At 33.6% G+C, this 24,916-nt stretch overlaps 3 protein-coding genes across 10 annotated transcripts; 1 reads left to right on the plus strand and 2 right to left on the minus strand.

Annotated features, from left to right (window-relative positions):
• Positions 1 to 388: 388 nt before the first annotated feature.
• LOC114318881 (protein TIC 21, chloroplastic) lies at positions 389 to 7,654 on the plus strand. Its single transcript, XM_082899886.1, has 4 exons — positions 389 to 801; positions 2,038 to 2,295; positions 4,053 to 4,250; positions 7,269 to 7,654. Exons 1-4 carry the CDS (start codon positions 415 to 417, stop codon positions 7,380 to 7,382), a joined length of 957 nt encoding a protein of 318 aa, XP_082756012.1. The 5' UTR covers positions 389 to 414; the 3' UTR covers positions 7,383 to 7,654.
• A 1,900-nt stretch (positions 7,655 to 9,554) lies between these two features.
• Positions 9,555 to 14,355, minus strand: LOC114318882 (Reticulon family protein). 8 transcript variants are annotated; one of them, XR_014347188.1, is made up of 8 exons: positions 14,164 to 14,355; positions 13,775 to 13,955; positions 13,012 to 13,153; positions 12,836 to 12,905; positions 12,562 to 12,738; positions 10,551 to 10,601; positions 10,282 to 10,356; positions 9,555 to 9,870 (listed from the first exon to the last, which is right to left on the minus strand). XR_014347188.1 is itself a non-coding variant. In XM_028265851.2 (6 exons), exons 1-5 carry the CDS (start codon positions 14,213 to 14,215, stop codon positions 12,569 to 12,571), a joined length of 615 nt encoding a protein of 204 aa, XP_028121652.1. In that variant the 5' UTR covers positions 14,216 to 14,355; the 3' UTR covers positions 9,555 to 9,870; positions 12,562 to 12,568. The 8 variants fall into 8 exon arrangements, 1 of the variants encoding a protein (XP_028121652.1); XR_014347192.1 differs by having other exon boundaries at positions 12,498 to 12,738; XR_014347189.1 differs by lacking the exon at positions 10,551 to 10,601.
• A 1,165-nt stretch (positions 14,356 to 15,520) lies between these two features.
• On the minus strand, positions 15,521 to 20,189 carry LOC114318884 (PRKR-interacting protein). The gene is made up of 2 exons (XM_028265852.2): positions 19,643 to 20,189; positions 15,521 to 16,017 (listed from the first exon to the last, which is right to left on the minus strand). Exons 1-2 carry the CDS (start codon positions 19,907 to 19,909, stop codon positions 15,742 to 15,744), a joined length of 543 nt encoding a protein of 180 aa, XP_028121653.2. The 5' UTR covers positions 19,910 to 20,189; the 3' UTR covers positions 15,521 to 15,741.
• Positions 20,190 to 24,916: the final 4,727 nt, after the last annotated feature.

The raw sequence follows: 24,916 nt of genomic DNA on the forward strand, positions 1-24,916 counted from the left end.
TAAAAATTTACATAAATTCATGAAAACTTATGTGATTATGCAAATTTGTGTTGAACTTACATATTTTTATAAGATTACTTATATAAATTCGTAAAAATTTACATAATTTTATATAGAGTTACATACGGTGAAAAATGTAATTTATGAAAGTCGTCTGAAAAAATTTGCAACCTCCATGAATGGTGCAAAAAATAACCAAACATGGCGTTGTTTGGAAAATTAATTATTTTAGTTGTTTATTTAACTTTTTAATTAAAATAGTTATATTTGAGAAATTAATTGATTTTTTAAAATAATTAATTTGATAATTATTAAAAAATAATTATAAATTAAATATAATATTTTATTTTATTAATTATTTGGACCAATGTTACACCTCTTCCCAAACGAGGCCAAAGGGGGAAAGTGTAATTTATGGTTAAAATAAAGACATTACAAACCAAGCCGGGAGACAAACACAAGTATCCACAGCGCCCCCTTCACCTTTTTCTAGTAGTTATGCAAGCTCTACTGTTGCCGGCAGGTCGGTCCGGCGGCGCACCGCTAGCTCCGCCGTCATCACTGGCGGCGAAACCCTCCTTACCCCCGCCTTACCTTCACCGCCACCGTATATTCTTTTCTCCTCTCCACTCCCCGTCTCTTCCATCATCCCTTAACACTCATCTGTCTCTCTCTTCTTCTTCTTCTCTCTCTTCATCTCATACTACGCTCAGCAAGAGAACTACTTCTCTCGCCTCTGCCCCCATTTCTACGGCCTATTCTTCCCCAAATGACGATTCCGAGAAAGCCAAACTCGCTCAGGTCCTCTCTCTCTCTCTGTACCCTAATTATTGACAAGATGTGAATTTGTAGAAACGACTAAGAGAATTGTTTGTTAGGGTTTTCAGTTCACGATTACTGCAATTATAATGCATTGCATCTGCAAGGCCATCTTCAGCCCTTAATCAAATTTGAGTAATGAAAAGAGTAAAACTTTATTTGATATGAAGCATTAGTTGTAAATTTGAAGGCTCCAAAATGATTTTGAAAATTTTGAGTAAACATTTCAGTCCTTTTGATTTGGGTAAAAAATGGATAAACTCAATTTGATATGAGTTTGAGTCAAAAAGTGGAGAGGTTTTTCAGTGATTTTTACCCCAATTTGAATTTGATATAGGAGATGCCCTAAACTAAACCTCTTACCCAAATCTTGTCTCAAACTTAAATTTGAGTAAAAAGCCACTAAGGTGCTGTTTGGTGCAGCCTATTGTAAGGTAAAAGTTGATAATTAGAAAGCAGAAACCAAAAGCACTATTTTCCCAACTTCTAAATAATAAGTTTTTCTTAACTTATTTAAACTATTTTTGCCTAAAAAACTGTAAGCAAAAGCTGTACCAAATAGTCTGACAGACATTCCCAAATTAAAATAAGCTATAATCACCCCCCTATAATCCACACCAAACACCCCCTAAAATACCCTCCACTCCTTTTCTGAAATCTATGCCAAATTGAGTTTTACTCAAATTTTGTCTCAAATGAAGGGGAACCATTTCATTTACTCTAACTTCTACTCAATTTGAGTTAAAGTATAAGTTAGGTTAGGGTTTGGAGATGGCATCTGAAATTCAAAAACTGTTTTTTGGGTGGTCACAATGAGTCAACTCATAGTCATATCATATCTACAATTCAATTAACAAGTTTACAAATTTCATCAATTAGTCATTTTTAGTCTGTCCTTGATGGGTTGAAAATGCAACGCGTGTGCAATGTGTGCTTTTAAGTGGAAAGGCTGTCACTCAAGGGGCCCTAAATGATTTAGCTCATGGTACGAACTTGAATTCCCCACCAATTAGGATTATGAACTTTATTAGATGAATTTAGAAATGCCAATTTTTTGTTGAAAGTGAACATGGTTGTTTGAGTGGTGGTGTTGATGCAATTTGTGAGTTAATTCATTGGTAGAGGTAGATATCGAAGAATTAGTTCTTTTTTTTTTTTTTTTTTTTTTAGTGCATTATGCTTTTAAAGTTGAAGATTGTAGTTTCAATGTTAGCGCAGGTTGCGAAGAGGCTAGCGAGTACTGCGAGGTACTTCAAGAGGTTGGGTAGTTTTGGGTTTTGGGGACAGCTAGTGTGCACTGTTGTGGCTGCCGTGATCCTTTCCTTTTCTGTTGTTATTACCGGGAAGATCACTTCACCTGTTACATTTTATTCAACTGCTGGTGGAATTGCAGCCGCATTCATTTCAGTGTTTTGGTCATTTGGGTACATCCGTCTGTCAGACAGGCTCCGGAGAACTGCCAATGACCCTTCAAAGGTATGTTAATTTTTAAAAATTTTATTCCAATTTTGGGATAAACATTTGCCAAATTTTTTCTTCAGAATATAACGTCGTTACTCTTCCATTTTTTAAAAAAAAAAAATTGGATTATATATAAAAGTGTGGAAGAACAGTGCACTTGTAACAGAGTTGTAAATGGCTTGTAAGTCAATCTTGTGTTTTGATTGAATGTGACTGTAAATGAATTGAATTGATAAATCTCGGTGTATGTTAGATAATTTATATGTCTATGATAATGGTTGCCCAAATTTCCATAATTCTTGGAAATGAATCATCCATTAGGGCTGATTAGTACATGAGTCCCTTTTTGGATCCTACATTGAGAATTGCTACACTAATTGACTGATAGCATTCTTGTCTTATGTCATAAACAGACATGTTGTCGAACCTTATTACTAGCATTGTATTACATTAAAGGAAATTTTTTACGTTGTATGTTCTTTCATGTACTAAGCTTCTTCTTTGTCTTTTTGTCTTCTTTTTTTTTTTTTTGTTTTTTTCCCCTTGTATAATTTTAATTGAGCTTTTTAACTTCTTGCAATGCAAGCTGATGTTACATGGACTTTTATAAATTTATGAAGTACCCATGTCACTATCAAACACTTGACACTTGGGTAAAGGACACTTAGCGCTAGGGTAAATGTATTGGGATATGTGTCTGATATGCCTAGTTGGAGATGCATGCCCAACATGTGTGTACAAGTAGTTGAGTTTATTATATAACTATGCATAAGACTTCCATATACTATATTTTAGTTTTTGAACATCATTTCACTCTTAGAATATTAAAATAGTATTTTAGAAGTATGAAATATAATCGTATCTAGGTGTTCTTGATGTGAGAATTAAGTGAATAAAACACTTAGACACATCCCTGCATCTGACACCTATGCAAGCAACTTCACAAGAGGGACGCTTATGAACATCTGTTGATGAGAATCTCTTGAATTCTAAAATTAAATGGGCATTGTTCTGAATAAGAAATGCATGACTTATTAAAAAATAAAGCTAAAGAAAATTAGTACCAAAAAGTACATATATCTTCATTCCTTTAAGTTTCACCACTACAATAACTATTACAACCCTTCACCTCCGCCATCATTACATCACCGCTCCACCGTCACCACAGCCACTATCCCTCTACCTTCAACACCATTACCATTGGTGCCATAGCTGCCGCCACCACACCACTACCACATCATCCTCACCATCACAATATTAAAATTAGAAGATACAATTTGAAAATAATAAATTTCAAATTTGATCTTGTACATATCAAGTAACTTGTTTTAGTTCAATACTTAAATTGTTATCAAACGACTTTTTAGCTTAAAAAATTTAGGGTAAATTACAAATACACATCCTGAAATTTGCTTAAAATTTAGGGTATTTTAGGGGATGTATTGGAGTCAGTATCATTATTATTAATTTTCTTGTCGGCTTTGTTTTTCTTGTGTTTTTTTTTTTATTTTCCCTTCTCCCTTCTTTAATTCTCTGGAATAATTGTAAAACTATGGATGCAGTGCCCCAACATTTTTGTCACATACATATTTTGGCAAGATTAGTATTAGGTGACCACCCAATATTAGAGCTTTTGTTGCCAAAAATGATCTTTTAATTATTTGCTTTCGATGCTTATTTGTCTGGCTCATAAATATAGATTATGTCCTTGACCAAGGCATTGTATCAGATAACTTCAGGTACAGTGATAAATCTGACTGGTTGTGTTTTAGGCTCCTCCTCGAGCTGATGTTGTGAAAAGCTTGAAAAATGGCATAGCATTGAACCTTCTGGGAATGGGTGCTGCTATCCTCGGCATGCAAGCCACGGTGGGATTGTTGGTTGCAAAAGCCCTAACTACTTCAGCTAATCCTTATTACCAGGGGCCTGGGTCCAGCCCTGTTCTTGCTTTGGATGTATTCTTGGTACAGGTATTCATCTAGATTTACTTTAAATAATTCCTTCTGCAGTCTGTATGAAGTCAAAACTCAATATTGGGCAATTTCAAAATCTCTAGATAGGATTCTTTCCTAATTTTTTCAAGTGGTTTCAGTTCAATGTTTCACATCATGGAAAGATTTACCTTTTCCATAGTTTGTAAAATTCCTTCCTTTGCTTTTATTGCATCTTATGGCACCAATTAACAACATGATAGAATATAGTGTAAATTACACCGATAGTCCTTATAAATTTAGCTAAATTTTACTTTGGCCCTCTCAATTTTAACTCCGTACTTCCAATTGCATTTTGATGTGATCCGTTCGTTAGGATATGTTAAAAGTTAAAACTAATAGAAATACATGTTGTGTGGCTAAAACCATATATACTCACGTGCGCACACAAAAATAAACTTTATTGTATATTGCTGCAGGGCGAGGGGAGGCAGTGTGTGAGGGGGCTACAATAGGGCAGGGAGGAGGAGAGGTGGCAGGTGAGAAGGGAAGGGGCCTGTGATGGGGAAGGGAGGATGAGGGGAGGAGACTGGGCATGGGAGGGCTGCAAACGGCGGCAGTTGCCAAAGTTGTGTTCGACAATCAACAGAAAGAGAAAAGAGAACCAGTTTGGTGTGAAAATACAAAAGTGCTGTAAAAAACACGTGTGGCACGCACATGTTCTGTCCATCTATAATTTGTATGATGGAGGGACCAAATTGAAACACAATTGGAAGCGTGAGGATTAAAGTGAAATTTTGCTAAAACAATTGGGACTCATGGTGTAATTTACACTAGAATATAGAAGATTTGAGAGCCAAATGGAGTGATCCCTTGTTTGAGAAAAAAGAATAGGTTTGGAAAGAAGATATTAAAAGAGGATGTAGACTTAAACCAAATTGTTTACTTTTCCTTCCTATCGTGAGCTTAAGAGATCTTTTGAAACTCGGAAAAAGCAGGAATAAGGCTATCAATCACAAGTACTCCGCAAAAAGTGGGAATAAGGCTATCAACCTACTACCTCGTAAGCAGGAGTGATTTTTTTAGCAATTATTTAAGACTAGCAGTCTAACATGTAGTCCCAAGTAGGGGTGCAACTAGTGTTGTGAAAAGCGCGCCTAGGCGCCAGGCGAGGCGAGGCGCATCCTTTGCGCCTGTACAGGTCCCAGGCGAGGCGACTTGAGCCAGGCGAGCGCCTTAGCCGCAACTTGAGCCAGGCGACAGAGGCGCAAGGCGCACGACTAGGCGCGCTTGATGTATTAGCAGCTTGATCTGATCTAACGACTTCGACTGTGGACCTCGATTCCTCGATTCGACTTCGACTTCGCAGCGACTTTGACTGTGGACCTCGATTCGACTTCGCACAGGTATGCTTCGATTCGACTTCGATTGTGGACCTCGATTCCTCGATTGGACTTCGACTGTGGACCTCGATTCCTCTTCGACCTCTTTTGGTCTCCTCGATTTGACTTCGTTTTTTTTTTTTTGCTTCGACCTCTTTTGGTCTTCTTCTGATCTCACTCTCTCTCTCTCTCCCCTTCTTCCTCTTCTTATGGCTTCCATTTGACTCTGTTTTATTTTTTTTTTTTATTTTTTTTTCAATTATGTTAGGAAAAAAAATACAAAAAAATACAAATACAAAATAAATAAATAAATATAAATACAAATACAAAATAATAAATAAATAAATACAATGCTACTGGTCTTTTTTTCCCCTTTATCTGTTAGGGGAAAAAAATAAATTCTGTATTTATTAAATTCTGTATTTATCTGTATTTATTAAATTCTGTATTTAATAAATTCTATATTTATCTATTAGGGGGAAAAAATAAATTCTGTAGTTATCAGTATTTAATAAATTTTGTATTTATCTGTATTTATTAAATTCTGAATTTAATAAATTCTGTATTTATCTGTTAGGGGAAAAAAATAAATTCTGTATTTATCTGTATTTAATAAATTCTGTATTAAATGTGGATTATTTTATTTTTTAAATTCTGTCTTTATTTTATTTATTAAATTCTGCTTTTCTTATTTTTATTTTTATTTTATTGAATGTGGATTATTTTATGTTTGAAAATTGAAATGTTATGTAATATGCACTTTCATGGCTTTGAAAGTTATCCTATATTTTGTCTTGAATCTTGAATCTTGATTATTTTTTATTTTTAAAAAAATTGTCTTAGTACTACGAATGATTAGTCTATGTTAATTTTTTTTATTTTTTACTAAAACTGTGCGCCTTACTTCAATAAAGCCCGCGCCTCGCCTTGCGCCTAGGCCCCGAGAGACCTTCAGCGCCTTAGTGCGCCTTGAGCCTTTAAAAACACTGGGTGCAACTCAAGTGGGTTCAGATGGATTGAGAGGTTGGTAAAGCCCAACCCGAGTTGTGTTGAGAGTTGCCCAAGCTTGATTTGCAACTCGAACTCGTCTGTCCAACCCTGACTTGAGCATAATAAATTAAACTTGGGCTAGGCCTGAATTGCCCACAAATTCTTTTATTTTTATTTTTATTTTTTGTAGCTAGGCTGATTAATTTGTTTAAATTAGACCATATTAACATTTTTTTGGTAATATTCATTAATAACATCAAAATAAATAATTTATATGATGTGAGAGAGAAGAGAAGAGAGATGAGGATCAAGAAACTGATACACTATTATGATAATCTTTACCATTTCTATGTGAGAAAAGAAAATAGTAGGATTTTTGTGTTGTATTATTTGTGTATATGATATATATAATGAATATGATACAACGGTCCAAATTATTTTAACATTATCCAATGTTTAATTAGTTATATGTATATTTATATTTACATTTCAGGTTAGTTGCCTAGTGTCTCTGCGTAAGCCCAACCCGAATTAATTAGGTTTATGAATTTCTGCCCAAGCCTGCACGAGCTGAGCTTAGGTTAAGCCCACCCAAGTTGCACCACTAGTCCTAAGTGAGGGAAAACCTACCCTAGTTAGTTTGTGGGTTATTTGATTATTTTCTCAGGCATCTATTTTGTTGCAGGCATCAGCGAACACTATCCTTTCCCATTTCTTGGGGCTTGTTTCCTCGCTGGAGCTGTTACGGTCAGTGACTTTGCCACCATCAGAAAGCAATCCAGTTCCGAGGATTGCGTAGCCTGGTTCCACTGGATGGTAAGCAAATACTAGTTTGAGAATTTCAGGTGAAATCCATGTTTTTCAGATCATCATTGTTGACAGGAGAGGGGAGGGGATGTTCACATCTCTGCATATGATTGTTACAAACTTCAAGCTGTGTATTTTTATTCTGGGATTTTACAACCCCCCATTTCATTGTTCAGTTTAATACAGATTTATGAGTGCAATTATCCGAACTTCCAGTGAAATTAAAATGCTCTAGGAGAATGAAAATTAGCCTGTCTTTTGCCAGTTTGTTTTGTTTTGTTTTTCTTCTCTTACTGATAATGAGATTCGCTGTAGTTGGTCCAGTTGAGGAGAGTGAAATTTTACACTTTCTTAAAATGCGTTTGCTCTCTCATCCTCTAGTCCTAATTGTAGAGCAGCAAAGCCTCTTTTCCTTGGCAAACATGGTGATGAGCGTGTACTGTATGATCATAAATATTTTACACTTGAAGTGTATGCCAAACAAGCTCCTTTTGTAGATGGCCAAAATTGTTGTTTTTCCACGTTTTTGTAAAATAGCAGCATGTAATGTGTAAACGCCATGATAATGAACAACTCTCTCTCTCTTTTCCTCTGAAGATTCACTAATGACATTCGTCATTTATCATATCCGATCAGCTCCATGGAAGTATTATTTTATGGAATTGGTACGGTACTTGGTGAAGTTGATGTCAGCTATGCGTGATTAAAAAGCGCAACTGAGCAATATGGTAGAAACATATGCAAAGTGTGCAATGAGGATCTTTCTAGGTATCCAGTCTTTACTAAACTCGGCCTCAATCTCAGCTCTCACTCAGCCTCAATCTCAGATTGAGCTCTCACTTGGCCTCAATCCAGCTCTATGACAATCGAATCGCATCCATTATATGATTATGAACGATTTGTGTCTTGAATTTGGATTTGTTAAAAAGAAGAGCGAAGGAATAAGGAAGATAAATGAGAGACTAATTTCTTTTGTTTGTTTGGAATGAAAAATAAGAAAGAAATAGACATTTATCAAAAAATAATATATATATTTTTTAATTTGGTTGCTCATTAAAAAGTAAATTTCATATTCCTTTCCAAGACAGTGCAAAACACGATAATACTTTCACAATAGTCAATCATTATTCAATTTAATGGATTTTTTTTTTAATAAAAAACTCTAGTAATCATTGACCTTTTCTTTTTATTTACTAATTTATTACTTTGATGGTTGAACTGGACAGCCAACAACTTTCACCTTCCTTGTGGGCAGGTTAGTACAGCTTGAACATTAGTGATTAGAAAACCAAAGTTCAAAATACTTTATTCAACTTTCGGTTAATTAATTTTTTTACAATTTATTTAAATTATTTTTGCTCTATAAACTACAAAGATAAGTTGAACCAAACACTCCACAAAATTTTAAAATATAAGGTAAATTATGATGATAGTCTTTGTACTTTACCTCATGTGTCATTTTAATTCATATGCTTTCAATTGATTCAATTTTCACCATGAATTTATAATTTTATCTTAATTTGATCCAATTAATTACAATTCTTTAACATTTTTTTTTTATGAAAAATACGCATACAAGTATTACGTGCCATATTTTTAAAAACAAAATTATAAACTTACTCAACTCATTTAGTTAACCTCAACTAATTTAATAATAATTTTTCTTAAAAAACGCTAATGACATTATTAATTAAACCAAATTAAAACAAAATTTAAAACTAATGATCAAAATTGAACTAATTGACAATATAAAGACCAAGACGACACATGAGGTAAAATATAGAGACCATCGATATAATTTTCCTAAAATATATAAAATTGTCTCCAATAAACTGCACCACAGATGTACAGTAAGAGAAAGGGAAACATTTCAGTTCTCTGTGTCGAATCATAAATTATTGAGAATTTTTCTCAACAAATTCAAAATCTAAGCTAGGGTTTTACATGGAAAGAAGAAAAAAAAAAAAAAAAATCTTTAGACCAAAGTTCTGAGACTTGGTTTTTTTGTTTTACGTTTCAAGAATTTTGATGCTTGAATCGATCTCAGACTAACCGTAAAATTTATTGCTTTTAGAAAGTAGAATCAAAATGTTGAATCATTTCAAAAGCATTAGATCAAAAGAAACAATAAAATTGGAAACCAATAAAACCAAAACCAAAACCAAAACCAAAACCAAAACTTACAATATTGAAGTGTATGTATATAGCTAAAATCCATGAAGAGACTCACTCCGCAGAAGAATACACTCCAGAGAAGCACATTAAATAATCAAATGAAACTACTCTGCAACAAATATATAACCTTTTGAGTTTCATACCAAAACCAAGCTCGCCTCGAAGCATTTCATTAGTGGAAGAAAACCAAAACCTATCAAGAAGGCAAGAAATGAATCCTTCCTAAAAAGTGTCCAAGCAAGTGGAGGTCAGTCCGCTCCTGATGATTTACCATAGTTGATATTACGCATCAAGCAAACAGCAGCCTGAAAATACCGAACAAAAATTACAAAACTTTCAAAAAAGCCATAATCTCAATTACATGTTGCTACATAGGGGCATGAATGAAATTATGTGCTTCACCATACTGAAGAATGCAAATTCGAAAGAATCTATTTGTACAAAACCACTGAGTATAATCAAACCGGAAAAGAAAGTCCAATAAAAAACAGCAAAATATGGCTCGACATTATACAAAGATAAATCTCCAAAACAAACAAGTGGCATGTGTAACTTGAAAATATATGACAAAATGAAAAGTTCACTAGCTGCATTGCAGAATTGATCTACCGCCTTACTTGAGAAATAATTTGACACTAAATGTCATTTTGAAAGTACACAGTTTACTTATTAAAAAGTACTTGCACACGGTTTACAAGAAAAACATAATAATATACTCTTCTGCATGACAAATTCTTCTAGCAAAATTCTGCTTGACATCATCCAGAGAGACTTCCCTCAAATTGGTGTGCCTGTATGTGTAATGAGACACTCAGTTTCAGTCGTAATAGCCAAATCTTAGTATATATATTCAAAATTAAGGTAACAAATGCAACCTCAACTCGACTCAACTTAGCATTAATCCCAATTATTTGGGGTCTCAATTGGTTCTATCCCAAATCATAACCTCAATTAAGTCCAAGGCAATTATATCCTTTCTCATTACCTCAACCCATGCCTTTCTCAGCCGTCTTGTTTTTATTTTGGCATCTTATACCTGCATCACATAATTCCTTAGCGGTTCATTTATTTGTTCTAACTTGCACATGGCAAAAAAAACCTCAATCTATTCTCTTATCTTCTCTTTGATTGGTACCATTTGTAATTTGCACTGAATGTATTTTCATTTCTATCTTTTCTTATAACCACCTCAGTATATAGCAATCCCAAAAAACAGAAATTTTACTTATAGTTCAAACATCATCACATGCAGCAGAAAGTTGGATTTGGCAGGTCAATCTGTTCAAAATATCAATGTCTATTAACTCAATGTGAGAGTGAGAATACCAATTAAGCACATAAACAGGTGGACACATATATACATGTAAACGTATAACAAACTAAATTACACTTAAAACTTTATGTCTTAGAAAAGAAGCATCAACACAAAGATGTTTCTAGATAACAACGACTCAAATGAAGCCGGCCGGAAGCATCTTTTTTAAGGGCAAGAGGCAAACAAGTAGATGAATATTCATGGCTTAATATCTATGAAGCACGGATACTTCAAAAAGGGTGACGTATCCGTATCGGATACTTATCGGATACCGATACTCCTCGGATACTCGCGGATACGTATCAGATACTTCTTAAAAGTATCGGATACTTCTTAATTAATTTTTTATTAATTTTGAAGTATCGGATAGTTAATTTTGAAGTATCGGATACTCGAAATTACATATTACTTATAATATTTTGTTTAGTTCTTTCATAAGAGGAATATAGTGAGAGCTTAAGTAATAGAATTTGTCAAATTGATGTATCCTTGTTGTCTCTCTCACTTCTCTCTCGCTTTCTCACTCTCTCACGTTTCTTCTCTCTGCTCTCATTCTTTTTTTGGTGTTGGCATGTAAGGATGATATTTAATTTGTATTTTTTTTTGCTTTTAGTTTTGGATGTTTTATGAATGTTTGAGCACTTTTAGGTTAATAGGAATCCCTCTCTTTATTTATTAATTTACTTTAAGTTTTATTTTCATGCATATTACATTATTAAAATCACAAAAAAAAAAAAAAATTATGAATGTATCCCCGCTGTACCCGTATCATATTTTTTCAAATTTTGACATATTACCATATCCACATCCCCATATCACCATATTCGTATCCGTGCTTCCTAGGCTATCATTGATGACTTAAAAAAGTATATTTGCTGAAATTTTTATTTAAGAATGGTTTTTTGGCTTGGGCTTTAGCTAAGGTCTTGTGATATTCACTGATGAAGGGAAACAAGTTGAAGCTATTAACCTTGAAGACTCTTAGTTTTGTAGGAATCTTTCTTCTTTATCAAGTTGTCTTTTGCTTTAAGTTTTATTTTTATGCATACTGCATTACTAAAAATTGTTAAAATAATATTTTTTACGAACGTATCCCCGCCGTACCCGTATCCTAGTTTTTCAAATTTTGTCGTATCGCCGTATCGTATCGTATCCGTATCCGTATCCGTGCTTCCTAGCTTAATATGCTGAGAATCTATTTCAACATAAACAACTCTGATTCGTGTTAACACAAAATAACCCAAAATCATCCATGGAAAACAAACCAACATAAAAAAATATCAAAATCGTAGAACAATAAAAAAATCATGAACTAAGATAAACATCAAGAAAAAAAATTTGACCGTAAATCCAAAAGGAAAACCAAAAAAAAAAAAAAATGACAAATTTTCCATAGTACTCGTGATCCCAACTCTCAATTAACTAGCAAAATTGTCCATTGAAACTCCAGTCACTTTAGATAAATCTATTGGGAGTATAACTTCATTACCAGTACTTATACTTAAATTGTTTACAGAAGTGCAATTATTAATTGTGATAATAAAATATAAATTAAACATGGTTAAAAACAAGATTGAAAACATTGTCATTTGCATGCACAATGATTAAAAAGGGCACCTTTTTCAAGCATGCATGTTGTGTACAGTGTATACACACAAACAGAGAGGGAGAGGGGGGTTACACTTGGCCTATTGAGTTTTCTTTTCCTTGTTAAGAGGCAGTGGAAGCTTTCTCAGGATATTATCATCAATTTTCCTGAACTGCGTCTGAATGATCTTATGAGCTACAATTAGCTTCTCGTCAATTTGATCCTGATACTTCTCATAAAGCACAGGGACCGACAGACTAAGAAGAACCCCTATGGGAAAATCAAAGTAGATAATCAAATTGAATTAAAATATTCTCTAGAAAGGCTTGTGCACTTATATACAGGGAAAGGCCACGAAGAAACTCACCAACATAGACCAAAGTAAGGAAGTTGAAGAAACTACCAATGTAAGAAATTATCCACAAGACCAATGCAACCTGAAGACCAAAGCCACATTACATTGGCACATTCAACTATTGATATGCAAGATGAGTATACAAAACCCTATTGCATTGAGAAGGAAGTTACATAAACTAATCATACCTGGATAAAAATTTTCAAATTTCCCTCAACTGCAATGTCACGTGCAACCGACAATGCATGATTGATCCACACTCTGGCTTCATCGGCAGCTCTCAAAACAGATTCCTCAGAAACTTCCAGATCAGGAAGGGGAGGCAGAGGTCTGCATGTTTTATTATTAAATTTTGTAAATACCATCATTTGCACTAAGTAAAGAATCTCTCCTACAATACAAGTAACAGTACCACAAAGTGTTTAAAACTGCTGCCAAAGACCAAATAAACATTTGTGGGTCTTAAATAGGATGGACCGCTTATTTATATTTATAGATGTTCTCAAAGAATTCATTTCACTTTTGTCCTCTAAACTATTCCCATTTTTTTCTATTGCATCTCTAAACGATTATTTTCATTTATTTAGTCCTTAAAGTTTATAATTTCAGCTAATATGGTCCAATTGGAAATGATTGTTCAAATCAATAACCGTTAAAGCCTAATCTGATGAATAAAGAGGTCATTTCAAAACTTGAACAACTTATGATTTTGGTTGTCTAAATTGCAAAATTACAAATTTTGCTCATTATGTCAGGTTTACACATTTGGGCATACTCTCTCCAATTGGACCATATGACCATATGAACTAAAATAGATGAAATAGATAATGATTTAAGGGTATATAAAGGTGATATTTAATTTAACCCTCTTTCTCAAATTATGGACAAGAATTGAGCACATCAATTGGTTACATACAGAGATTATAATGATGCAAAAACACAAAAACCCACCTATTGAGTAATGAAGCAGATTTACCCCAGAAGAAGAGGACGGCAACTAGAAGCAATAGAACATTTGCGGCGAAAGACAAGAGATTGTAACCGGCCCGCTCAAAGAGGATCCACAGGGACGTAGAACCCACTAGCAGAACAACACCTCCGCACCATCTCCTCCACAACAACACATCAGCAACTGCACCCCAAAAAAAAAATGCCAAAACTACGAATGATCTCTCAAATCATAACCCCATAATTACAATTGAATAACAGAGGAGAGGATCAATTTGAATATCGATTGGTACGTACACACACATACAACGAATTTGAGAGTGCTTATATAAATCAAACGGAAGTAAATGCATACATATACATATATAAGTATAGAGAGAGATAGAGAGAACCTGCACCACCGCCAAGAGATTGATGAACAGAAATCCGACGAGAATCTACCATGGCGATTAGGGTTTCTGTTAGAGAGAGAGAAAGAGAGAGAACAGGGGGATGGCGATCAACGTAACCAAAAAAAAAAAAATTAATGTTGGTTTCTCAAACGTAACCTTAAAGTATAAACAACTTTTTTTTTTTTTTTTTTTTTTTTTTAACGTAACTATAAGTACAAATTAGCTGTTTTTGTTAATGGATATTATTATCTTTTGTTAATGGATATTAGTACAAATTAAAATTTTGACTTCTCTAGCATTATTTTTTAAAAATTTTTTCTCTTTCATATTATTTTGCTTGACAAATTTTAAAACAAAATAAAATGTTAAAAAAATATTAAGGAAGAGAGGGAGATAAATGATTTCTTTTATCTATTTTTGTAATTTTTTTTAGATTAGTTGCCTTGACTATTGCTGACATTTAGGAAAAATAGAACGGATTTTATAAATTAAAATAATTATATTAATATTTCTTTTAGTAGAGTTAAAGTAAAACTAATGTAACTAGTTTGTAAACATAGAGATAAACAAATAAAATCTAATTCTCAATATCTCTTTTAGTTATCTAGTTGAATTGTATAGTACGTAATTCCCTTGTTCATGATTATTTTGTAATCAATGTGGAAATACATAATCTTAAATATATGTTTGTTTTGCATTATTAGTTGTAAAATTAAAATATCTACTAATTTTATTAGATAAAATATCTATCGAAATCTAATCTAATCTAAATAATAACAAAAACTGCAACAAGAATGTAAGTGTCATAAATTAATAATCCTAACCTTAAAATCTACTTAATCAAACCGGCCAAAAAGCAGAAGTTACAAAATATCTTTCCAATAACCAGTAATTTTTTTTTTCCATCTAAAAAGAATTAATATTTTTCAACTAATTTATTTCTAATAAATTGTAACTAGAAACCCAAGAATAAATAAAATGAAGCAGCTTCTTCATTATATAAAAACAATCCCAATTCACAGATCACGTGCAGTAGTAGCATGAGGGAGCATTGCAACATCTCTTCTAATTCTGGTTCCAATTAAAGTAGTGCCATTAGGTGAGAGGATCGACCAGACCACAGACCACACACCACACCACCTTTTTTATTTTATTTTATTTTTTATTCTTTTGTACATACACCACCACCATCACCCACCCACCCACCCACCATTGTAACATTTTTACAGATTTTAAAAATCTTTTTAATAGTTTCCACCTATTTTCAAAACAACAGCAGGTAGGTGGAATTCAGGTTCATGCAGTTTTCTGCACTACAGAATAAAGTCGATAGTCTCACCAGAAAAGAGTTGTCATCTTCCATAGGAATCCATCAGTAAAATTGAGCTTGAAAATCCACACACAAAAAAAAGTGAAGCAAAATTCTTACTCTAAAATCTATTTCATTTCCCCTATCCCTCAAGTATTTCACTTCACAAATTTCACTAAAGGAAAAATGCCTTGCTAGGTGAGAAAAACGCGGTTACAGAACCTAAAACATAGACTAATGAGTTTAGAATTACAATTTTCAATAAAATCTCATTCTTTAACCTTGTCACCACCATCGGAGTCCCCATCGTCCTCTGAAGATTCTTCTTTTTGATGCTCTTCTCCACCGGTATTCAATTTTCTTTTCTTTTCTTTCTTCCTCTGCTTTTTCTTCAGGCGTTTTAACCGTTTCTTTTCTGACTGTTCCTCAGCAGCTTTCATTCTTTCCTCCCTTCTCATGTTGAATTCTGCCACTTCTTTTCTTTTCTGGTAATCAGCGTCCATCCTTGCAAGCCGGTCTTGTTCTTTCCGTCTCATTTGCCGATACTGCACACAGAAAATGTTCAATGAAACTGTACACAGAAAATTTTCAATGAAACTGAACTCAACATATATGGTTTAACTTTAACAATCCCTAATGCATCCAAACCAATCAGAAGTCCCAATAGAATCAACAAACTGGAGCTAAATTGCCATTTTGGACAGCTATTCAAAAGGTTTCTTTAAAGAATAAGCATGAAGCATGATACTGCTTGGAGTATCATGCACTACATTCTCTTGGCAACAAATGCCATGCACTAGATTCTCTAGGCAACAAATGAATGTGGAAAGCACACAATGATATCATATAAAAAATCTCACCTAGCTTGCAACTAACAGTGAAATTGTATTCCAATCTCAGTTAAGTACAAATGGGAACCCAGCTAAATAGCATAAATGAATTAGTACATGCCATGAAGCACAGAAATATAAATGTAATAACCAATTGGTTCCCTGAGTTTGCCAATAAGATCTTATCAATAACAATGTAAGCACTATAGATAATATTTTTTCCACGGGAAATCTACAGATCCATTTTATAGAAAAGAGTCCAGATCCTAGAAACCACATTGTCAACACCAAGAATCACGACCACTCAAATATTTAAAAGTACAAACTATATCCCAACAAACCAAATGATCTTTTTGTCATCCTCAACACAAGATCACTTATATTTCACATTCTTCTCTGCCCCAAGACACAGCATACCCAGAATTTTAATCATGAAAAGATATTATATGGCAAGGTTAGATCATGTATGGTGTACATAACAATTCATTTTAAAAAGGCCCCATTGCAATTCTGTTGATATTTCTCACTGACGGTTGAATGTACTACACATAAAAACTCTATTAACCATGTGTATCAAGATTTGGGCATAAATTGCATGCCCCTCGGGCAGCTGTTGAAATGCCATTATCAGAATAATACATTTAAAACAAGAATGCAGAGTCACAATTGGCATCACTGGAAACAAACAAGCTGGTCTAAGATGCTTGGCTAAATTGCATTACAGCAGCAGTGCATGGCTTCATCTACCTAAAGCAATGCAAACAGATAATGCTGTCTTAGGACTCTTAACCCAACTCAATTAATTCAGGTAATATATCATTGTGGCCAAAAACCTTGAAGAAAAATTACTTCAAATTTTCTTCCCAATCGCATAATTCTAGGGTCTTGCACCTAACATTGTGTTATCAAAGGTTTCACTTCTTCACGGCAGGGTATGAATGGGTTACACCAATAGCCCTCGCATTGCATCACTTTCCATGGGTTGACTTCCACTTCCACTACCTCCATTAGATTTAGTGACCTGACCTGATCTCATAAATGGTTATCAGTGGAACAAGACCAGCTGCTAATCAACAGCTTCTCCAGAACAATTGCAAGCTAGCGAATTCTATTTCTACAAAGGTTACCCATTTAGACTATTATATGTGACCAATAATGAAACAAAATCTTGCATATAGTCCTTTTACTGCCTTCGGCCCTTCTATACCTTGATGCAATTATCCAGAGGTTGACTACTTCTCCCCCAATGCCTAGCAACGGCTACACTTAGGGTGCTGAGACTCTCATCAGGCCCATGCTACTCCATCTACAGAGCTCCTTCTCTCCGACCTCATTCTTGTTATGGTTACTCGTAATAGCCCAACTTTTCCTTAACACACCCCTATAAAACCAGCAATATTGATCACAATCAATCCATGACACTTTGGCATTGACCGTAAATCTCCACATCCAAATTCTTGATCAGCAGGTATTGATGATATGACCACATTAGTCATCCTTCTACCATCTATTTTAGCATATTCCCTTAACGTAGGTCACACAAATGCTGCGTCTTGGGCAATTCGTTATAGATTACGTCTGCCTCTGTCTTGCAAATATAAGATCAGCTAAGTGAGATTGATTCACCTTTTCTTAATCATGCAGAGAATGAACATGTAAGTGGTAGCATTTACCAATCCTATATGCCAGCACAAATTACATTTACTCATTTGATCAAGTCACTACCAAGCTTAGCCAACATGTGTCCAATCAAGATGTAGCTTATAAAGCATCTGCAGCTACTGTTAGTACCATAAGGTGTACCTACATAAAACAACTTCTTCTTTTGTCTCTCCCTTTCAGTGAGCTGACATCCATGAGTACATTAGATGACTTTTCTCCATGAATCTCTGCTAATATAGCCCTAATGCTACAAAGCTACCTACCCATAGGCAAATGTATACAAGTGGAACAAAGCAAAATGAAGCTTGGCACAAAACAATAGAGTGACTATTGATGAATATTGATAAGAAATTTTAAACAACAGGTTTGGATAACAAGTGCCCCTAAGGAACAAGAAAAGAACAGAAAAAGGGAAAAATACAAGACATTTTACAAATTTCGAAACACTTTGCACCTACTTCAAAACAATATTTAACCTCTTCACTACAACCTTGATGCAAACCAGTGCCTTCGGGCATTGATTAGCATTTGCCTTGAACAATGCAGATTAACTTCATTTGGGTAAAGTTACTTGGATATTTGGGTTGAAACAAAGTATGAAATAACCAAATGGTTAGACAATCTAAACAGTTCACAGCTTGATTTAGGGCCTACTAGTATAACTTGCTTCACAATAAGAATATCTAGCACATAGTGAGAGTTGGCGCTTATTAAATTCCTAATAAAATTGCCTGAAATTTGCAATCTTATGACGTTCAAGAGATAGTGAACATGTGAATTGGTTAGAATAAATTCAAATAAGAAAGTCAAAAGGAAGTCACAGATATCAAAAGAATACGGGCAAGAATAGTAATGATAAAGCATGGTATGGGAAGCAAGAAATCAACATGTTTGTCACATATGCATGCAGAAGTAGGCCCCTGACTAGACCAAGATGATGGAATCTCGCAGAAAATGTTTTGGCAATATGAAAAAGAGTACAGTGACTCTCAAAGAAAAACCCATTTGGTTTAGACTGAATCAGATACAAAGACAATCAGTAACCAAGTAATCTGCGACAATGTGACACAAGAACAAAATGCTACACATAAGACCATCTTCAATCTTTCACCAATTTTTTCATCTAATTTAATTCCAAATTTGACTAATAAACTTGATTTGATATAAACTAATCCAATCATTTCATCAAATTTTCATCAAAATCTTTTTAAAAATTTCCGTCTTATCCCGAATTTCCTTTTTCATCAAATTTGATGGGAAAAAAAATATATCTTCAATGTTTCATCTTTTCAAATTTTCATCAAATTTAAATTTGATGAAGGATTTGACAAGTTCTCAATTTGATGAAAAAAAATGACACTGCTGATTTGATGAACATTTGATGAAAGAAAACGTCAAGGATTGGAGATGCTTAATAGTTGCAAAGATAAAGTCCAGAATAGGAATTTGTATTTGTTGATTTGGGTTGCCATTCCACGGAAATACAGCTACAGAACATTTGTAACTTGAACTCGAGAAAACCATGAGCAGAATTTCTTATAATTATACCTAACAACAAATCACAAATCTGAGAGTACACTGACAGTTACACACTAAATTTGTGTTTCTGTGTAGGTATGTATTTACATACATATATATACATCAATAAATAAATACAACAAATAGTTTGATCAATTACCTGATGAAAGTCGCCGGAGCCCGAACCGGCAGAGCTGCCGGAGGTGTTGCTGACGCGAACGGGAACGTGTTCGAGGATTCGGCGAAGCTTGATCTCAAGGTCTTCTTCTTCGGGATTAGGCCCTGTCGGCACGAACTCGACAAGCGCGTTAGATCCTCCGGCTGACGAAGGAGGCCGCGGCGGCAGGGCAGGAGTCAGCCTCTCCGGTACCACCGCCACCATCCGCATGTCTCCGTCGGAGGCGGACGGCGGTCTTCCCGATGACATTTGCCAAGAAAAAAAAACCCTAAACCCTAATCTCGAAATTGGATTGCGAGGCTCGCAATAGTTACAGGGGTGTGAGGTTAGAGTGAGGATTGAAGCTCGATGAATCTACACGTTTTAGCAGGCGAATTTGAAGCGCCACTGGGAATTTGCCGACGATGAGTATCCCAGAGACAGAAGAGACTCTCCCCCAATCACAGAATCAGCGACAATAATTCACGTTTGTTTCGGGAAAATTCTATTTACACGTCATTATTTCTCTCGCTTCACACCATTATCCTATATTTATTAAGGCCAAGTTTGCGGGGACTAAATAAGTGTATTTTTTGGTTTTTTATAAAATATGAATTGAATTTGGATTGGGTTTGAAGTGATGTGTTAGAGAGGTGATGTGACTTAAATAAAATGATGTAACTTAAATAGAATAGTAACTTTTTGACTTTTTAAATTTTTTGAAAGATGTCAAACTTGGCCTAACTACTACTATTATGCCCTCAATGAAATTACCTTTTAGGCAAAACCCTAAGGCCTGTTTGATTAGGGGATATGAAGACTTGGATTGGATATTATATTCGATGAAGTTCATATATTTCATGTTTGTAATTTTTTTTTTGAAGGGCATATAATATCCGGTGGGATTGTATATCTCCCAAAAGTGGAAGATATACAATACCACCCCCCATTATATCATATCCCCTTAGTTGAGATATGATGTAAAAAATTCAATTTACCCTTTTGTCTATCTAACATAATATAATTTAATATATTTTTTTGAATTTAATATAATATAATTATTGAATTTAATTTAATATTATTGAATTTAATATAATATAAATATTATTGATTTTAATATAATATAATATTATTTAATTTAATTTAATATAATATAATTTAAAACAAATTTTGAAGCAACATGCCTCCTTGTAAGCTAAGGATGAAATTAAGGCCTAAGATGAAAGGATGATTCTGTCGGGTATTGCCAATCCAAATCTGAGGTAAAAGGAACCATTCTATATGCTGATCTGGAGAACCTAGATGATGAAAACTAATTTGTGCTCCATTGATGCAATGTGTGTATATCTGTTTAGTGCCGTCTGCTATACTAACTAAAGCTGGGGTTGTTAAAGTCGTGCTCCATCCTGGGGGAACTACTTGTTGTTCAATATATGATTTACTAGCTCCGGTATCTATCATGGCATCTATACTAAGGGTTTTTGCTGCAAACTTGATTACACAAGAGATCTCGACTAAATTTGGTTTAGGTATAACCGGATAATTAAATGGTAAGGATGTAGTATCTGGTTGGGCTTTAGAGTATTGACTAAAGGGTTGAGAATCAACTAAGTTGACTAATTCTAATGAATTCATATGTTCTTCAATCAGTTTGTCTTTTAACGGGTACTTATTGTGAAATTGTTCTAGCTTCTGTTTGAGCTGTCTATTTTCTGATTCTAAACATTCTATGTCAAAACTAGTCTTAGTTTCTATCTCGTGTATTTGTATCTTAAGTTCTCTTACTTGCAGTTCTAATTCTCTAATGGTTAAATATAGTTCTCTGCTTTCTAGACTATGATCTTCCTTAGTATTTCCTAAGGCTATCTTATGTGTCGTATTTAATTTTTCTAGACAGACTATACAATAGGTTATACTGCATAATAAACATTGAGCTCGTTTATCTTTAGCTGGAAACCAATTACAATAGCTGCATCTAGTGGTATCAAATCCTAGTCCTATTTGAAAGTTATGCTGACATTCAGTATCTGCATTACATTCCATCATAAAGAAAGTTTCTTGGGAAGGTGTTAGTCCTATTTCTTGGTTGAGTTGTCCTAAAAGATTATCTATATTAGTATCACTTTCTGAATCACTATCTGAACTTATGGCTTCTATTTGATATTCATAATCGCTGACTATACTATATACTTCTGAATCATCACTAGTTATGCTAACTATATCTTCTTCTAAGTCTTCTATAATATGTAGTCTTTCTATCTGTTTATTATTATTTGGTCTTTGTCTTTTTGGGCAGTTTTTTGCAAAATGATTGGGTTCTCCACATATAAAACAATTGCATTTTTTACTGCTGGGTTTTCTAACATATCTTTGTTTTCTTTTATCTTTTTCTTCTCTGGGTAATTTCTTATAATTTGACCTATTAAAAGTTCTACTTTTCCTAATGAATTTTTGTTTTTTCCATGGTTTTCTATACTTTTTCTTCCAGTATTTTTCTTTTCTATATTTTCCATATTTTTTGTATTTTTTCCTATTATGTTCATCTTCATATTGCTGAGGAGTATATATTACACTACTACAAAAGCCGTAACTTTGTTTTTTCAAGTCTTTCTGTATTTTAACTTCTATACATTTTTCTTTGAGCTTATAAAATGTAAAAATTATTCTAGGTCCTATTCCTAAAGTTCCTCTTATTCTTAATTCTCCAGTGGCTATTCTTGCTGGTAAACTTGCATAATAAACTGACCATTTGTTTTCTATCTCTCTTCCTAATTCTCCTGGTAATTTTCTAAAATATTTATTTCCTATCTCTTCATCAAAGCTTTTTCCAGTTCTTGCTGCTATGGCTAAGTATTCTCTACTAAACGGTACAATATATTTCCAACTTCCCAATGTCATTTGGTCTAACTCAGTTAATGCTATGCTTTGAGCGGAGTCATTTCCTCTAGAAGGATCATATCCTATAAGTATTTCTTTAATAAAATTTGTAAAATTCCACGGGTTATTTCCTAATTCTTTGAGCTGTTTAATTGTTTCTTCATATTTTCCCTTGAAAGTTAAATAAATATTATAAGCTGAATCTCCTAGAAGTGTCTCCATGTATTCCCACATATCTGTTGATTCATAGGGACTAGTCATCCATGCTTTTACTGCATCTTTTTCCCATCTTTCTATTACTTCCTGCCATATCTGAGGGTCGAATCTAGCTAAATCTAAAAGGGTTCCTTGATTATGGACTGGCTGTAATTGTATACTCATATCTAGTTGTCTACGCTTTCCATGAAATTTATAGCTTTTATCTGGGTCTGCTTGACTACGTCCTGAGCTGGCTAATGGTCTTCTTCCTCCTAGTGCATACTGCATTGGTTCTATTGGATCTTCTACAGTTGGTTGTGGATTATTGGTTCCTGAGCTTTCTGTAGTCATATAAAAAGTTTCTTCTAGGTGGTTGGGTTGTTCTGGTATTCTAAATATTTTGCTGGGATGTATATTATCTTCTATGATATCATCTACATATTCCGTATGAAATTCCTGATCCAAAAATGAAACTGCTTCGTCATGGGTATCTCCTCTGGCTAAGTATTCATAATATCTGGCATCTAGTATTTTATTCATGTCTTCTAAGGTGAATTTTTCTAAATTTATCTCATCAATATTATATATCTTATTTTGTGATATAGTTTTTTCTTTTGTCATTACGTAAAGCTGATTTATTTCACTACGATTATCTTGATTTTCTTCCCTATCTATACTGCTAAATTCATCATCTTCAGATTTTTCTGGTGCTACATAAGTATACTGAGTAAATCTTACTGCATAATTTCCGTCTGCTGTTTGGTATAATAAATTATCTTGAGGGGCTAATCTCTTTTGTCCTAGAAAATCTCCTAGTTTCCAATCTAGTGCTGCATTATCTTCAGAATTAAATTTTTTAGCTGGTAATGCTTTTATTCCTTTTGCGCCTAATAATTTAACTATCTGATCATTAGTAAGTCAATAGTGAGTATTGCTTTCTGAGACTGCTAGACCTAAAAATCCTGTGCAAACTAACTTTTCTCCCTTTTTCATTTTATATCCTCTACTTTTTATTCCTATTTTTATCTTTTTATGAAAGGTCGAGGTTGGTAGTAAAAAGTCTGGTGTAAAATAAACTATTCCTCCTTTTGAATTCATATCTAGTTCATAACTTCCTAAAATACTTTGTCCGACATCATTAAATCTATCATCATAGAGACATATAAATACTTTAGTTCCTAAATTTTCTCTGGTTAAAGCCTTAACTCCTACCACTACTAATCCTAAATGAGTCATTTTAAGGTGTTCATTTACTGCATATTTATAGCTTTCTCTTTCTATTAAATTTAGCTCTATTTTCTCATCTTTTTGAGTCACACTAATCATTCGTTCACCATAGTGTTTAAATAAATATTGTTTTTTATGAATCTTACCTAGCTTATACACATATTTAGCTGGAATTAATTCTAACTTTTCTTTTTTAAATTTTTCTATCTGCTGTTCTACATCTATAAATTCTTCCACTTTAACATCTTCATCTTCATTACGCTTTTTACTACTACTTCCTTTTATTAGCTGTTTGAACATTTTTATTTTCTGTAAATTCTACACGCTGGTTTCCTAGGTAATTTAAGTTTTTCAAAATATCTAGCTATATCTTCTTCGTTTACTTGAGATTGAGGTTTGTTGGATTGTCCTTCTATTCCTTTTTCTTTCTGAAGTACTATTTTTTCTAAAGACGCTAGACGATTTTCTAAACTATGTAGTTGTTCTGATAGGTATTCAAGTTTTTCGCACAATCGAATTAAAAATAAAATTTCTATATTATTTTGTCTTACTGATATTTTATCTGATTGATTTATTCCTTGATAAGTACTAATTCCTTCCGGATTATTATGAAAATCTTTTGCTTGTTTTAAAATAGTCTGGTAATCTCTATTAGCTTTCTTATCACTACTCATAAACTAGGACCTTACAAGTTGTTCTAAAATTTTTAATTTTTGTTTTAAATTATCTTGAAATTGATTAATTTGTTCTATTTGTTTAGCTATTTGATTTGTAGCTGAAATTAATGTTTCTATTTCTAGCTTAGTAGGAAATTTTTCTAAATTTAAATCTATTCTTTTTTGTAGGATAGAACTACACTGATCTTGGATATAATCTAATTTTTTTATCTTGATCTTTAATTATACTACGATTATTACGGAGATGATCTATAGATGAAATAAAAAGATTACTAATTTTATCTATATCTTTTTTAAT

Source organism: Camellia sinensis, chromosome 12 (assembly GCF_055761805.1).
Source record: "Camellia sinensis isolate YWXY chromosome 12, ASM5576180v1, whole genome shotgun sequence".
Classification (NCBI taxonomy): domain Eukaryota; kingdom Viridiplantae; phylum Streptophyta; class Magnoliopsida; order Ericales; family Theaceae; genus Camellia; species Camellia sinensis.